The sequence below is a fragment of the Siniperca chuatsi genome, linkage group LG5 (genome assembly GCF_020085105.1).
Source record: "Siniperca chuatsi isolate FFG_IHB_CAS linkage group LG5, ASM2008510v1, whole genome shotgun sequence".
Classification (NCBI taxonomy): Eukaryota; Metazoa; Chordata; class Actinopteri; order Centrarchiformes; family Sinipercidae; genus Siniperca; species Siniperca chuatsi.
This window is the reverse complement of record NC_058046.1, coordinates 26,609,293-26,623,362: the sequence shown is the minus strand read 5'-3', so window position 1 is coordinate 26,623,362 and position 14,070 is coordinate 26,609,293. Positions and strand designations below refer to the sequence as shown.

Sequence of the window (14,070 nt, the reverse complement as noted above, 5' to 3'; positions counted from 1 at the left end):
TATTATAAAATGTTACAGATTCTTTCAAGTAAAGTTTTCACAGGAGTATCATCACACAGGTTGCATGTTGAACTTGAAAGAGGAAGTTATACGCAACCTTAACAAAGATAGCGCTCATGTGGCATTGGCATACAGAATGAAAGACATAATATTATGGCCTTAGGCTCTAGATTCCTGTAAAATGTTTAGCATAACTCAAATGATCTTAGACCATTATTCATAGGCACAGACAAGGAGGTCTTAGTCATTTTGCATACTTGCCTAAAAACGTTGAAACAGGACCATGTAAGTATTGTTATTTATGTCCTGACGGAATTGTATTGTATATGGAATATAGTTTTAATATATGTCTAGTGTTTTGATCACATAAAGTTATTTTATATGTTTGTAATGTTATATTTAAGTCAATAAACTGACTAACGTAGACTAAAATACAGAATACAGGATTGTAGTAGTAAAGATAGATGTTTCCACTCCATCATTCCAAACTTGCCACAGCTTTGACAAAACAACTGCTCATTCAGCTTTTCAAAGTATTTTTATGAATCCAGTTAGCTAATTAATTTTGCTTTGGTAAAACATGTCAAGTCTTTCATTTTGTACTTAACCCTCTGTAAATGGCCACTTTTGCATCCAGAACCCCCTTTTCAGAAATCACTCTCCAAATCCTAATCTCACTTTGGAAACTGGTGAGGATTTAAACTTTCAAACAAAATAAATACTGACTATCAAATGAAATCCAAATATATTTTTAACATACTCACACAGTGTGGGTGTTAACATTGAAAATAAATAGATTTACCCCCCCTCACCCACATACACAAAGGGATAAAGTCCATCCCATCTGCAAACATTAATGAGTAAACTTTACAATGAGCATGTCTATTTCTTATGGGAGGTCACTTCAGCAGCTGCACTGGTGTTGCAGTGATCATTTGTGAATCAGATGCGAGGATTTTCTTTAACATAAGCCCTCGATTCATAAGCAACATCAAGCAACATTCCTGGACTTTGAAGACAAGCTTCAGGTCCAAAGAGAAGGTGAACTTTCTTTTTTGAAGACCTAATTCCAGGGAGGAGAATGATAAAGCAGGTGTTGATTGGGATTCTGTGTGGTGCTGCCGTACTGACCGCAGGTATCCTAATCGGCCACTACGGTATCACCAGCAGCACGAGCAGCAGCTCTGCACCATCCTGGGTGAAGGATGTGGCGAAGGATGTGGACGAGAGCCTCATTGAGGAGTTCCTGTCTGAGGTGGACAACATTCAGATTCGGGAAAACCTAAGGCAAGTTTATGAATGATCGAACAAAGATTATGTTGGGCACGCAATTATTCTTTTCATTTTGTTTATTTGTTCAAGTGATAAGAAATGTGAGAACAGGAAGTCAAAAATGGAAAGTGAGAAAAAAGAGGGGAATTAGAGATTTCAGCCTACTAAAATGTTCAAGCAGCTTTTATGTTTGGGTTTCGCAATGAAGTGTCTCACTCTACATAAACTGAAGGCTCATTCACATTCTTGGTCATGGGATTAATTTCGGATCTTAATTTTTCCCTATAGCATATTCCTTCTTGAAAAAGCTCCATGGTCTCAAGATCCCTTTGTGGTTTCCTCACAGCCCTTTTAGGTTTTAGACAATATCCAACACATTATTCAATCAAACTTTTCTTTATCCTCATCTTCCTCCACAGGGAGTTGACCAAAGTGCCCCATATGGCCACCACAGCTGGAGATGAGCAGACAGTGCAGTTTATGCTAAAGAGATGGCAGGACCCTGAAACCGGCCTGGACCAGGCCTGGAGAGAGGAGTACATGGTCTACCTGTCTTTCCCTGACCCCAAGAACCCCAACAAGGTCACTGTAGGTGGGTCAACAGGTTGTTGAATGTGTTGGAATGAAAGTGGGGACAGTCACACCATCCCTCTCCATTCAGCACGTTTTTAATCAAATTCACCGGTCTAAATCAAATGATCCTGTTATAGGGATCAAGGGTAATTAATGAATTAACAATGAATTAATAGAAACTCTCCAAATTATAAATCACAATATTAGATGGAGTGAGTCAATAGGCTTGTCTTTTGTGTTTTGCTGCATGGTGTAATGCAGGGAAACTGCAGTAAAACCGGTTTAAATTTTCTGTTACATCTGCAGGACCATCCCAGGGAAGCCAAAGTCCTCAAGCCACTCATAAATTACTAAATGAAATAAACATGTTTCCCATCATGTTGCATAAAAAACAACTTTAGCTGGACATAGTATTTGTTAACATTTATGTTCCATACTCAATCCAGCTTCCCAAGAAAACTGGAACTAATCTAAAAAAGTCCACAGTCTGATAGATTTTGATTTTGACTACATTTTTACAAGTTTATGAGTTTCAATTTTACTTACTAGCAGACCAGTCACCATGTGTTGTTAATTTCAGTGAGCCCATCTGAATCTGTGCTGTACACTGCCAGAGAAAAAGAGAAGATTTATACTCCGGACCAAAATGATCCTGCCGTGGTTCAGCCATACGCTGCATACTCCCCTGCTGGACACCCAAAGGTAAAAAACTGCATCCTGACATATCTGCAATTCTGTTTAAAGCTTGCTTAAAGATCCCCGACACCCCCCTTCAGCATTTTTAAAGAAGTTGCTTTATCACTATTAACCTAGGTCCAAGTTAGCACCAAGCGAGCTGACCATAGCCTGGCATTCAGTGCAGGATTACAGAGAAAAAACAAATCAGGAAAATAGCTATGTAACATATAATTGTACTTTAAAATACTCCAAAGAATTCAAGATATTGTAATTTATTGTGTATATGCTGGTACACCGACCTCCTACAATGAATGTATTTAATGGGATGAACAGTATGGGCCTTATGCTCTGTGGGGGTCATTTTAACCTTAAAGCATTGCGTATAGTTCTGCAAGTCCTCACTTGATGTTAATCAGGAAGGTAAATCTAATTTCCGCTCAAGTGAATGAACGTTTAACCAAATTTCCAGATTTCCCCCCTATGGGTAAAGTACTATTTTTAGGAAAACGCCAAAGAAGGCTTGTTTAAAACAAAAATGAATTGACAACCGTTGTCTTGGAAACCAATTCTCTAGCACTTAGCCAAGCTCATGAGGACATAAAGTAACATCTGTACACCCTAAAGAAACCAAATAATAGAATATAGTCAGAGAAGAAGCATTCAATATTTTATTGCACAGATATGGATTGGCAGATAAATGGACGAATAAAAAGATAAGAGTCTGTGTTTATGGGACTTCGTGTTTAAATGAAGCATATATAATATCTGGGAAGTAATTCACTGAAACTATAAAAATCACATGATTGTCACATCCCTGTCTCACACAACACAAGCTTACATGTCATAACCATGGTCATAACCTTTCAGGCGCCTTTCGTAAGTTCTTACATATTCTGACAAAGGGCAGATAAGGGACATTTATCTGTTATTCATAGTCATTGTAGGCTCATTTTACTACTTCTACTGTCAGGGCAAAGCGTGTGTTTGATATGCAAGTCATTAGCTACTTGACTGTAATGATGATTTAAGAATTTAAGATCTTAAAGTGGTAGTGAGCTGAAGCTTGGGGGAAGGTTTAGTTTATATTGTATATGTCTGTACAATGTGAAACCTTTAAAAAGGAAAGAGAAAAAGCACTCAAAGCGCTTCACACACTACACATCACATTCACCCCATTCACACACATTCAAACACTGATGGAAGGCTCATCAGTACAAAGAAACTAATCACTCACACACACTCACACACCGAAGGCACACCCCTCAGGAGCAATTTGGCAATAAGAGAATAATAACTTGGAATGATTGTTTTTTTAGCTGTTTAATTTTTTTAGTCAAAATCAGATATGACTGGTGGATTACTGGTGCCACAAAACAGATGTCATCCTCAAGGCTAAAACCTTTTGTATGTCTTATCAAGTACCGATACCATTACAAGGTATGATGTAGACTGAGATAATAAACAAATAAGAGCCCATCTGTTAAGGGTCGTAAAGAGTGGTTTACCTGTAATGTTTTTCAATCTGTGACCATCTATATCAGGGGAGGAGGAGGCCATAAAAAACAGCAGAGGAGACTGTGATAAGGGATACATTAAAGATGCACACTAACAGTCTCTTGTTAGTCAGAATTATTTTTGAAATCACAGCACAATATTTTAGTGAAAAAGATTCTCAGAGAGTTGCATGATGATTTTGATTGGCATCACTTGTGTTGCTTCTATTGGCCAATTGTTGATTTTTTCTGATGCTTTTAGGGGAAACTGGTGTATGCCAACCAGGGGAAACCAAGTGACTACCAGAAGCTGAATCAGACAGTGGACCTCAGAGGAACCATCGCTATCACCAGATATGGTGGAGCAGGAAGAGCTGTTAAAGTGAGTTGCACTTACTTGTTGTGCTAACCAATGGGTGATTTTTAGACTATTATATTATCCTGTTTGTGTTTGGGTATGTTTTATTAAAAAAAAAAAACAAGAAGAAACAATCTGTCAAGGAGAGTCAAAACGTCAGTGCCAAAAGTGGCAGTTACATGCTAGTGAGCTTTGAATACTTTGGCAAGTGTCACCAATAAAGTCAACAGTTTAAATCTTCACATCTGTCCAGCATTAATTGTTGCCTTTCCACAGGTTGTTTTCCCTCTTGTTTTAAACACGCAGTGGTTCACACGCTTCTTAAAAAACCCAACTTGGACCCAAATGTCTTATCTAATTTTAGGCCGATTTCAAAGCTTCCATTTTTATCCAGAATTCTGGAAAAAGTAGTCTACCAGCAACTCAGTCCCTTTTTACACAAGAATAAAATATTTGAAGCTTACCAGTCTGGTTTTAGGGAGCACCATAGCACTAAATCTGCTCTTTTAAAAGTTCACAATGATCTACTGCTAGCAGCAGACAACAGGGACTTTAATGTACTTAAAGTCCACAAAATGTGCAAAACATCAAGAAAATGTGTTTATTATCTCAGCAGGATTCAAGCTTCTATATGTAAAGCTACCCATGACTCCGAATGCTCCGAAGAAGCACATTCAATAATTATGACTCAGTGACTCTTTATAGTGAAAATCAACAATCAGCACCACGTAAGTAGGATGTACCCCCACGGGTTGAATCACTTTCTACCTAATATCAGCTACAGGTAATATTTTTATCCAGCAAAACCCCAGATGGATCAACACTGAACACAAGGACAAATATGCATAAATGGCAAGCACAAAAAATAAGGTTGGGTTAAGCATGCATACAGAGTGTTGTCACAGTTTATGGCCATCAGTAGAAAAACGGTTGTTCTGCAATGCTTCCAGGTGGAAATGCCTGTTGTATGTGTAAATGTGTAAATCAATGTAAAGAAAATTCAGTTGTCAACCAAATGCCGTGCATTTGTGTCTCATTCAGGCCATCAATGCAGCACCCTTCGGTGTCATTGGTGTGCTCGTCTACACAGACCCATTGGACATCAATGATGGTCTCATGTCAGACATCAATGAGACGTATCCTCACTCCTGGTACATGCCGCCCTCTGGTGTGGAGAGAGGATCCTTTAACAGTCAATTTGGAGACATGCTCACACCCTACCTGGCTGCCAAAGGTAACCAGTGACTTGTGTAAAAATAGTACACAAGGTATCACACACAGCAGTGTATTTCTTTTTTATTGTGTGTTTACGCTGCACTTTAACTCCAATACCATCTGAGGAGGGACTTTTACAGCTATGAGCAGCTTCAAACACACATATATAGATAAAATCTGGTCATTTTTAATCATTTTATTTTAATATTTAACTTTTCTATGAATTTGTCTGAATTATAAATCTCTTTCCAGAGGAAACCTACAGAATTCCAGCCAAGGACATTACAGGGATCCCTCCCATTCCAATTCAACCAATCGGATTTGAGGATGCCTACAAACTTATCTGGTTTGTGATAAGATGAATTTGCTTGTGGAATTAATACAGCCCAAAATGGTTGGATATGAACTAATTAACTAACTTTGTCTTTCCATTGGTCATTTCAGTGAGCTAGGTGGAGAAGCAGCTCCAGCCGAATGGCAGGGAGCATTTAACTGTACCTACAACTTTGGCGGCCCGGGGTTCAAACATGCATCTGCTTTCAGCAACAGGTAGTAAACTACCAGACAAATTCAGGCATTAGCTGAGTTTCACCTTATTTACCCAGATAAAATTTCAGAAGGAGGCACTTTCAGTCCCACAACTTACTAAGAAGTAACAAGAAAAACTTTCAATATTAGCTCTTCACTGAAAATATGAAATAACTTCTTTTAAAACAATAAATTACAAAATAAACTTCATCAAAACTTCCTTTTTTTACATTATATGTAGTGTTAAGGTTTCTCTTGTTTTCAAACATTTTTTAATGTTCCACACCTCTGAATCACTGCTTTTCTTTTCCAATGATTCAAATATATAGAAAATATATATGTGAAAATGAAATGGCAAGCCAGTCTGATTATTTTTCTTTACTTTTCAATGGCATATTAAATCTTTTACATCTTCGAGAGTAGGGAGTAAAATTACATTTTTCCAAATGCATCCTCGAGCAGCAGTGTTGCAGTGCTGCTTCATACTTCTGAAGTTCAACCTCTGTTCCAGTGATGTGAAAATGGACATCTTCAACCATGAAGAGGTGAAGAACTCTTCCAATGTGATGGGAGTTATCAGAGGGAGTGTCGAGCCAGGTGAGACTGGAGACCATTTCCAAATCTGCCATTCGATACCACTTGTTTTCAGCTTGTAATTACTCTGCGGCTGCTCTGTGTTTGTGCTTTGTGTCTGTTTATGTCCACAGACAGGTATGTGATCTATGGGAACCACAGGGACAGTTGGGTTCACGGTGCCATTGACCCGAGCAGTGGGACGTCTGTCATGCTGGAACTGAGCAGAGTGCTGGGCATGATGGTCAAGCAGGGTGAGGAGAGTCATAGCTGAATGAATGGCTGCCTAATTGTTTTGTTTATAGTGCTGGATAAAGAGTTCATCTCCGTTCCTCTCTGTGGCAGGCAAATGGAGGCCTCGCAGGTCCATTATCTTTGGAAGCTGGGGAGCGGAGGAGTTCGGCCTTATTGGGTCTGCAGAATACACAGAGGTGATTTATAATTAATCCACAAGCTAAGACATAACACTGAGCAAAATGTAAATCTAATTCTGATGTTTTTGTTTTAAAGCAAGACTATGTAAGTCTTTCTTTACAAATGAAAAGATGAATTAACAAGCAAAAAAATGCACCATTACTCAGTTCAATACTCAGGAGTTTTGCTTTCTTGGTCTGGTATGACCAGTAGCTTATGGTGACTGATGTTAGCTAATGTGCTAATGCTCTACTTGTGCTACTGTTACACTAGATTTACCATTATTCAGTTATTTGTCACTGCAGTGGCAAGTTCCATATAAGTATTGCTTGTATACTTACTTACAGTGACAAATAGACTTTGATCTTGTCTTTTCTCCAGCAATACTTCACCAAGCTCAGTGAACGAACCGTTGCTTACATCAATGTGGATATAGCTGTTTTTGGTAAGAAGCTCCACAAGCACTACCTGTCAGTACTACCTGGAGTAAATGAAAATATCTAATGCTTTGTATTAGTCACAGTCCTTGGGTTCACCTGGACAGATGCAGCCATTGTTGGACAAATTATCACAAACAACTACATGGTTTGGAAAAACATTTTTGCTAATTTGTCAGCCTTCAGATGTTTGTAGGAATGTTCTTGAAACTATATTGTTGACTGACACTAATTACTTTGTGGTATAAAATGTTAAATGCATGAAGAAGAATTCTGCAACTGTGGCTTGTGTTCACTGACAGCAAGTCTTGTATGTTGGAAAAGTTAATAGTGATACTAATCCAAAACACGCATTCATCCTCCACTCCTCAGCAAACGCCACTCTCAGGGCTTCTGGGATGCCATCAGTCCAGAATGTCATCTTCAAAGCTGCAAAACAGGTGAGCTCGTTAAAAAATTAACTCATGTGTCAGTTCAGGTGTTTCTCTCCACCCGCATTTTAACTTGAACAAAACTATTGTCCACGCACCACCAGGAACCTGCCGCATAAACGTGTGTTTGTTCTCCAGGTCGATGCACCTGGACTGGACTCCACATCTGTGTACGACAACTGGATCCAATATTCCAACAGGACAAGCCCGGCCCATGGACCCATTCCCAAGTAATGAGCTACAGTTACACCTCTCTTATTTCCCCACATCTTGCATTGCATCCTGGGAGAAGAGTTATCAAGATATTTATTCCAAATCCCCCATCTCTGGTTTGCAGAACTGATTGGTTGTTTGCCCATTACTGATGTAGACCAAAAATTCATAATCTTTAGTCAATAGGTTTTTGGAGAAGAACAGGCTTGTGATTGGACATTTGAAACAATAGGGTTAACTGTTCAAATTCTGCATCAGATGTCCAACAAAGGAAGAGTATGACCATATGGATCTAAATGTGTGGATCTATACTGTATGTAACTGTGTGCAGTTGAAAAAGATCCAACAAATCATTGCAGTTTTGCCAAGCTGAGTAGTACCTTCCATACAGTATGTGGTTTATTACCTGTGTTGTGAGGTGATTTGCATCGTGTACATGTTCATATTTAAGCATACCGTATGTGTCCCCACAGAAATCTCAGCTCTGCCATGTTCTCAATGAAAGATGCTTCTTGTTTTCTGTCTTCCTTTGACAGGATGGGATACCTGTCAGGTGCAGGGAGCGATTACGCTGCCTTTGTCCATTACCTGGGAATTACTTCCATGGACATTTCTTACACATACGACAGGGTAAGCAAGAAGTCCTCATAAACTTGCTGCTTTTGACTTCCTGTGATAGATTTTTGTCTGATGACAATGTGAGTGCTGTATGTAGGATGAAACATTACATGGTAACAATTCTAATTTCAGAAAAAGAATGCAGTTTGATTTTTTCATCTAAATATGCAGACCGTGGAAGGCAGCAGCAACTAGCACAACAAATCTGCTCAGTCTGTGGTGCAATGTTGTGGCCACAAATGAAAGCCTTGTTTGTCATTTAGTTTCTCTTCACTGAGTCCAAGACACATTCCTCCTCCCTGCCAACTGCATCTTAAATTTGTTGCACCTTGCTGTCTTGCTGCACTGTTTACTTTTAAGCTGTTTCATTTGACCTTATGTTTGAAATAAGCTGTCACCCAATTAAACTTTTTTTCTTTTCGGTGTGCACATGTGTGAGGAGAAGTCAGAAGTGAATTGAACTGGAGCACCTTGGTAGCCAAATGGTTACAGTGCATGCTGCGTGGTTACATTTGTTGCATGCCTCTCTCTCTCTCCCTGTTTCCTGTCTACCTGTCTGAACTGAGCTCATTGAGTCATGTAACTCCTATCATATGTATATTTTTCTTCATACAGAGTAAAACAAATGCTCGGATTTACCCTGCATACCACACAGCATATGACACCTTTGACTATGCCTCAAAGTTCATTGATTCTGGTGAGTAATGATGTCTCACATGTTATCCCATATTGGATTTTCTTGTATTGTACTTCTTGTACAGCCAGTCAATGGTAGAACTCCTGGTCCTTGCATTTGTCTGTCATGGTACTGCAGATTATGCTTTCTTTCATGGATACCACTGGAAAATTTGGTATATTTTAACAAAAACCTTTGTATTTCTCAGCCAAACAGTTTCTACTCAATTTCGCCAGCAAAACAATTTCCCAACTATTCCTCTTGTGTATAACATCTCATTCTACCACTTCCTCATCTCAGGATTTTTCAGTCACCAGGCCATTGCAAGGACAGCAGGAAACGTCCTGATCCGACTGGCTGACAGCCTGGTGTTGCCATTAAACTGCAGTGACTACGCTGAGAGTCTGGAGGACTACCTCAACACAGCAGTGACCTTATATCAGCATGAATTGCAAACTAGGAGTATCTCCATGGGTAAGCACAGGATAGTTAGAGATGTTTCAGTGATGCACAGGAATATTGCAGTACACATCACATACTAATAAATACTATGCAGGTGAATCTATTTCATTTTATGTTTCAGCATGTCAAGACAAGACTTCACTGTTTCAAATGGGGCAGTGAATGTTATGTTTTTATGGTTTTGACTTGTGTGCTTCCATCTTGGGCCAAGGCAGCTGGAATAATCGCTTGACTTATTCCATTACTTCTAATTGTTGGACCTAAGATTGACAATGTCATTGACTGAGGAAATGCTCTTCAGGCTGCACTTAAGAACAGAACAAACAACAGAAGCAGCATTTGTTTCTCCTACCAGCAGTCACAGAGGATTAAAGAGGGTGAAATCTTTGTAGAGAGGCTGCACAGCTGATCTGTGTCTTGTTTCAGAACCTCTAAAACGTGCAGTGGCCAGCTTTCGGAGAGCAGCTACTGATTTGGACCAGGTGATTCTCAGTTCAGACCTGGCAAATGAAACGTAAGAGCACAAACATACATTTACAGACATATTGTTATCTCCTTTGCCGTCCACGTAGAAATTAATGCCAGTCACCTCCCTCTCTCTCCATCTCTCTTCTCTCAGACCGCTGAAGGTTAGAAGGATCAACGACCAACTCATGCTGCTGGACCGAGCTTTCTTGGACCCTCTGGCCTTTCCAGATAAATATGCATACAGGTAAGAAGATGATTAGCCAGTCTCATGTCTGCATGCTGTATGCTAACATTAGTATTTAGTTCAAAGCACCGCTGTGCCTAAGTACAGCCTCACAGAGCAGCTAGCATGGCCATAGACTCTTAGTCTTGTTATAATAATATAACTATGCTTGTAAACCTTTCTAAAGATAGTTTCTTTTCTGCTAAAAATCTTTTCCGTCCTATTTCTCTTCTTTTCTTATTCCCTCTTACACTCCTCTCCTCATTGCATTAGCCACAGTCTCTTGACAAGAGATTACCTGCTTCATAATGACTTAGCATCTCTATCAATTGTTCAGCTGCCTGTCATTAGTTAAATCACTCTTTATTTCCCTATGCGATACACAGACATGTTATCTGGGCCTCAAGTAGTGCTGGCAAGCCAACCTTCCCAGGTCTGGCTGATGCCTATGCCAACGCTGAGTCATCAGGACAGTCCAGCGACTGGGACAAAGTGCACTACCACCTGTCAGTCCTGAGCCAGGCCATCGAGGGTGCCGCCAACACACTGGTTGACGTCATATAGACATAGATGAGGAGCAAGGAACTGCACTAACTCAGGAATTTAATGAAAAGACAGGGACCTGCAGCCACTGAACACTGATACATACACACACAATGACTGTATGTGATCAGCTGGGCCATGATGAAACTATTTATGGATGATAAACAGTAACATGAATGATGTCTTCTATCTTTATCACAGGATTAAAATATTTAAATATGATTCATCTTTTCCATTAAAGCTGTTGTTAATACAATTGTAGTTATTGTTTTAAGTGTACACCAACAGTTCAATTTGCTTTCACCTACAACGGTTAAAAGTACCTGCATTTGGCAGCACACATTTTTCTTTACTACTACCATTTACTAATGTTAAACTTAATGGAGTTTGTATCTCAACAGTAACCCCCTCATCAAAACTGAAGAGATGACAGGATAGCTGAATATCTCCAAGTCAATGTTGGAATTACATCTAAATTTGTAAAATTATGTCTAAACCAGCTTTTAAATGTTGCTGATGCCTGTTAGTATTTAACAGTAAACTAATTCAGGTTGTTTATTTAAATATGAAGAGCTGAGTAATAGCAGAATATTTCCAGAATAGTTTTCTGTTCTAATGGCAAAGACCCAATTTTTTGATAATCAACATTTTAGGGTCTTGACAAAGACATATGATGGTATTTTTTAAATTCCAAAGGTCAAACACAGCACATTTCTGCTTGAGCAAGAATGAGTCACAATCAATGAGGGATGATGACTATTTTTTCATACATTAACATAATCTATGTGTGCCCAAACTATTTCATCTGACAGGAGAAGTAAGCAGTCTGTATGGAAATGAGGAAAGCAGACAGACGCTGCAGAGCCATTATAGCAGAATGATGCAATGTAAATTTATTGGGTTTATGATTCAGGAGTTAATGGATCAAGACCATCCTCCAATGCATGTATAGGGCGATGTAATGGCATACAGAGGGATACGGTTTAAATTAGAAAGATTGGTGCAAAGTTTTTTCATAGAATGAATGCCTATTAGCATTTGTCAGCTGCCAAGGATATCTGGCAATCAGCACTTTGATATGTACAGTATGTGTTCACAGCAACACAAGATGACTGTCAGAGATCCAAAGAGGCTAAATCATCTGTACCCTAACTGTGGGTGCAATCAATGCTAATTATTGAAAACATCAAAAGGTTCAGTCTGGAAAATTTCGACAGCACTGACAAACTGCACCTCATCAAAAATCTGCATCTACTCTAAGGACCTCAGTTGCATTCTGTTGCAGCCGGCTGCCCTGCCCTGGATGTGGAGCCGCAATACTAACTCCTGCCACCAGGTGTCATAAAATGCTTTTTATGACGATCCTATGGGCCAAGTCAGCAGTTGGGATTACAATTGTTGCTGTCATAAAACTGAGTGACAGCAGTGGCTACAAACCCAGTCAAATCAGCCGTCTGGAAAGGTAATTAATTTCACGGATCCACCTTATGATAATGCTGCCAGTAATGCTGTTGAGCCTAGAAAATAGTCACGTATAATGAAGAAGTGTAAGAAAGGAGGAAAAGGCTACTGAGTGAGATGGGAAAGAAGAGGAAGCCTGAAAAACTGTTCTTCTCTGACTACACTTCTCCTTAACTTTCTCTCCTGTAACCACTGGTCTCACCAGGACTGCTGGTTTTATCCTCCCCCTCTCCTCTGGTTAAAGTTTACAGTGTTAGTCACACCCATCTGAGCCCTTTCAGCTCCTGCAGAAGCACAACTTGGGGGTAACACTGGTGTGTAAATGAATAACTGTGTGTTTGTGTGGGTTGGTGGATGAGAGAGGTGAGTGGGTTCATTTATTTTTAACCTTTATTCTCCATGAAAAAGATGGGCTCCTTTGGTTCTTGATAATTCTTCAATTACAAACACTGCTATAAAGGTGGGTCAAATGAAGTTAAATGTCATTTAGCAGCATGATAAGGTTTAAAAGATGCCTTCAAAGCAACACGAGACACCTAACAGAGCTCTAGAGGCAAGCTGCAGGTGTATCAGTATCAGTTACAAAACCCACAAAATGTACAGTATGTTAATATGTCCAACAAAGAGGAACCTAAGATATGATTTAAAAGCAACTGACAGGGATAAAGTGGACATGTGCAGTATATACCAGTTGACAAGCAACCTAATATGAGTCACATTTGTAGCAGTATTTTTCGTTAAATTTTGTTTATGTGATTTTGTCTACCCTCTGTATGTTTGAAAACACACCATTGTGGAAACCATCTTTTGGATGTCGCACAGACTACACAGTGACCTCATTAGTGGAAGACACAAAATCTTTTTACATAACCCATATTTTTTATCTTGCTTTAAGTAAATTCTTCTGACATTATGAACAGTGTATTAAAGGAGTGACTGGCTGTTTTGTTGGTGAGATATATATATAGATGTTCCACAGTATTTTTAGCTGGGAAATATTTACAGAGGATGGATTCTCTTCTTTAGCAATTCCGTACTTGACATTTACACAGTTTGACATTAATATTTGCAGAACTGCCCAGAACAACCAAAGTCTGTCTGTTCATTGCCACTGAGCAGTTTCAGTGGTGCAGTAGAAGCCAGGGGAGGAAGCACTTTCTAGCTTAAAGGTTGCATGCCTTTTTGTAAATAATCTGCAAGAATGGAAATCAAACTGATTCTCAGTTCTCAGGCTTCCTTTGTGACTATTAGTCAGCTGCTTCCTTTATTGTATCATATGTGGTATCAGAATCCTCTGTCTGTTTCTAGTGAACATTGGCCTGACATTATGTCTCTAATTTGCTTTTATCAAAACACACAGTGCACACACAGTTTGAAAAGCTCGTGCTAAGTGTACTGTAAATTAACAACTTCTGTAAGATTGATGGGACATGA

General features: G+C 39.3%; 1 protein-coding gene across 1 annotated transcript; it reads left to right on the top strand.

Annotated features, from left to right (window-relative positions):
- The first annotated feature begins 848 nt into the window (after positions 1–848).
- Positions 849–11,431, top strand: naaladl1 (N-acetylated alpha-linked acidic dipeptidase like 1). The gene is made up of 19 exons (XM_044195310.1): positions 849–1,287; positions 1,692–1,864; positions 2,426–2,547; positions 4,279–4,398; positions 5,416–5,608; positions 5,842–5,935; positions 6,034–6,138; positions 6,629–6,714; positions 6,825–6,944; positions 7,036–7,121; positions 7,486–7,549; positions 7,914–7,981; positions 8,111–8,202; positions 8,722–8,815; positions 9,419–9,500; positions 9,780–9,953; positions 10,368–10,455; positions 10,561–10,653; positions 11,019–11,431. The coding sequence occupies exons 1-19, from the start codon at positions 1,082–1,084 to the stop codon at positions 11,194–11,196; spliced, it is 2,238 nt and encodes a 745-aa protein (XP_044051245.1). The 5' UTR covers positions 849–1,081; the 3' UTR covers positions 11,197–11,431.
- Positions 11,432–14,070: the final 2,639 nt, after the last annotated feature.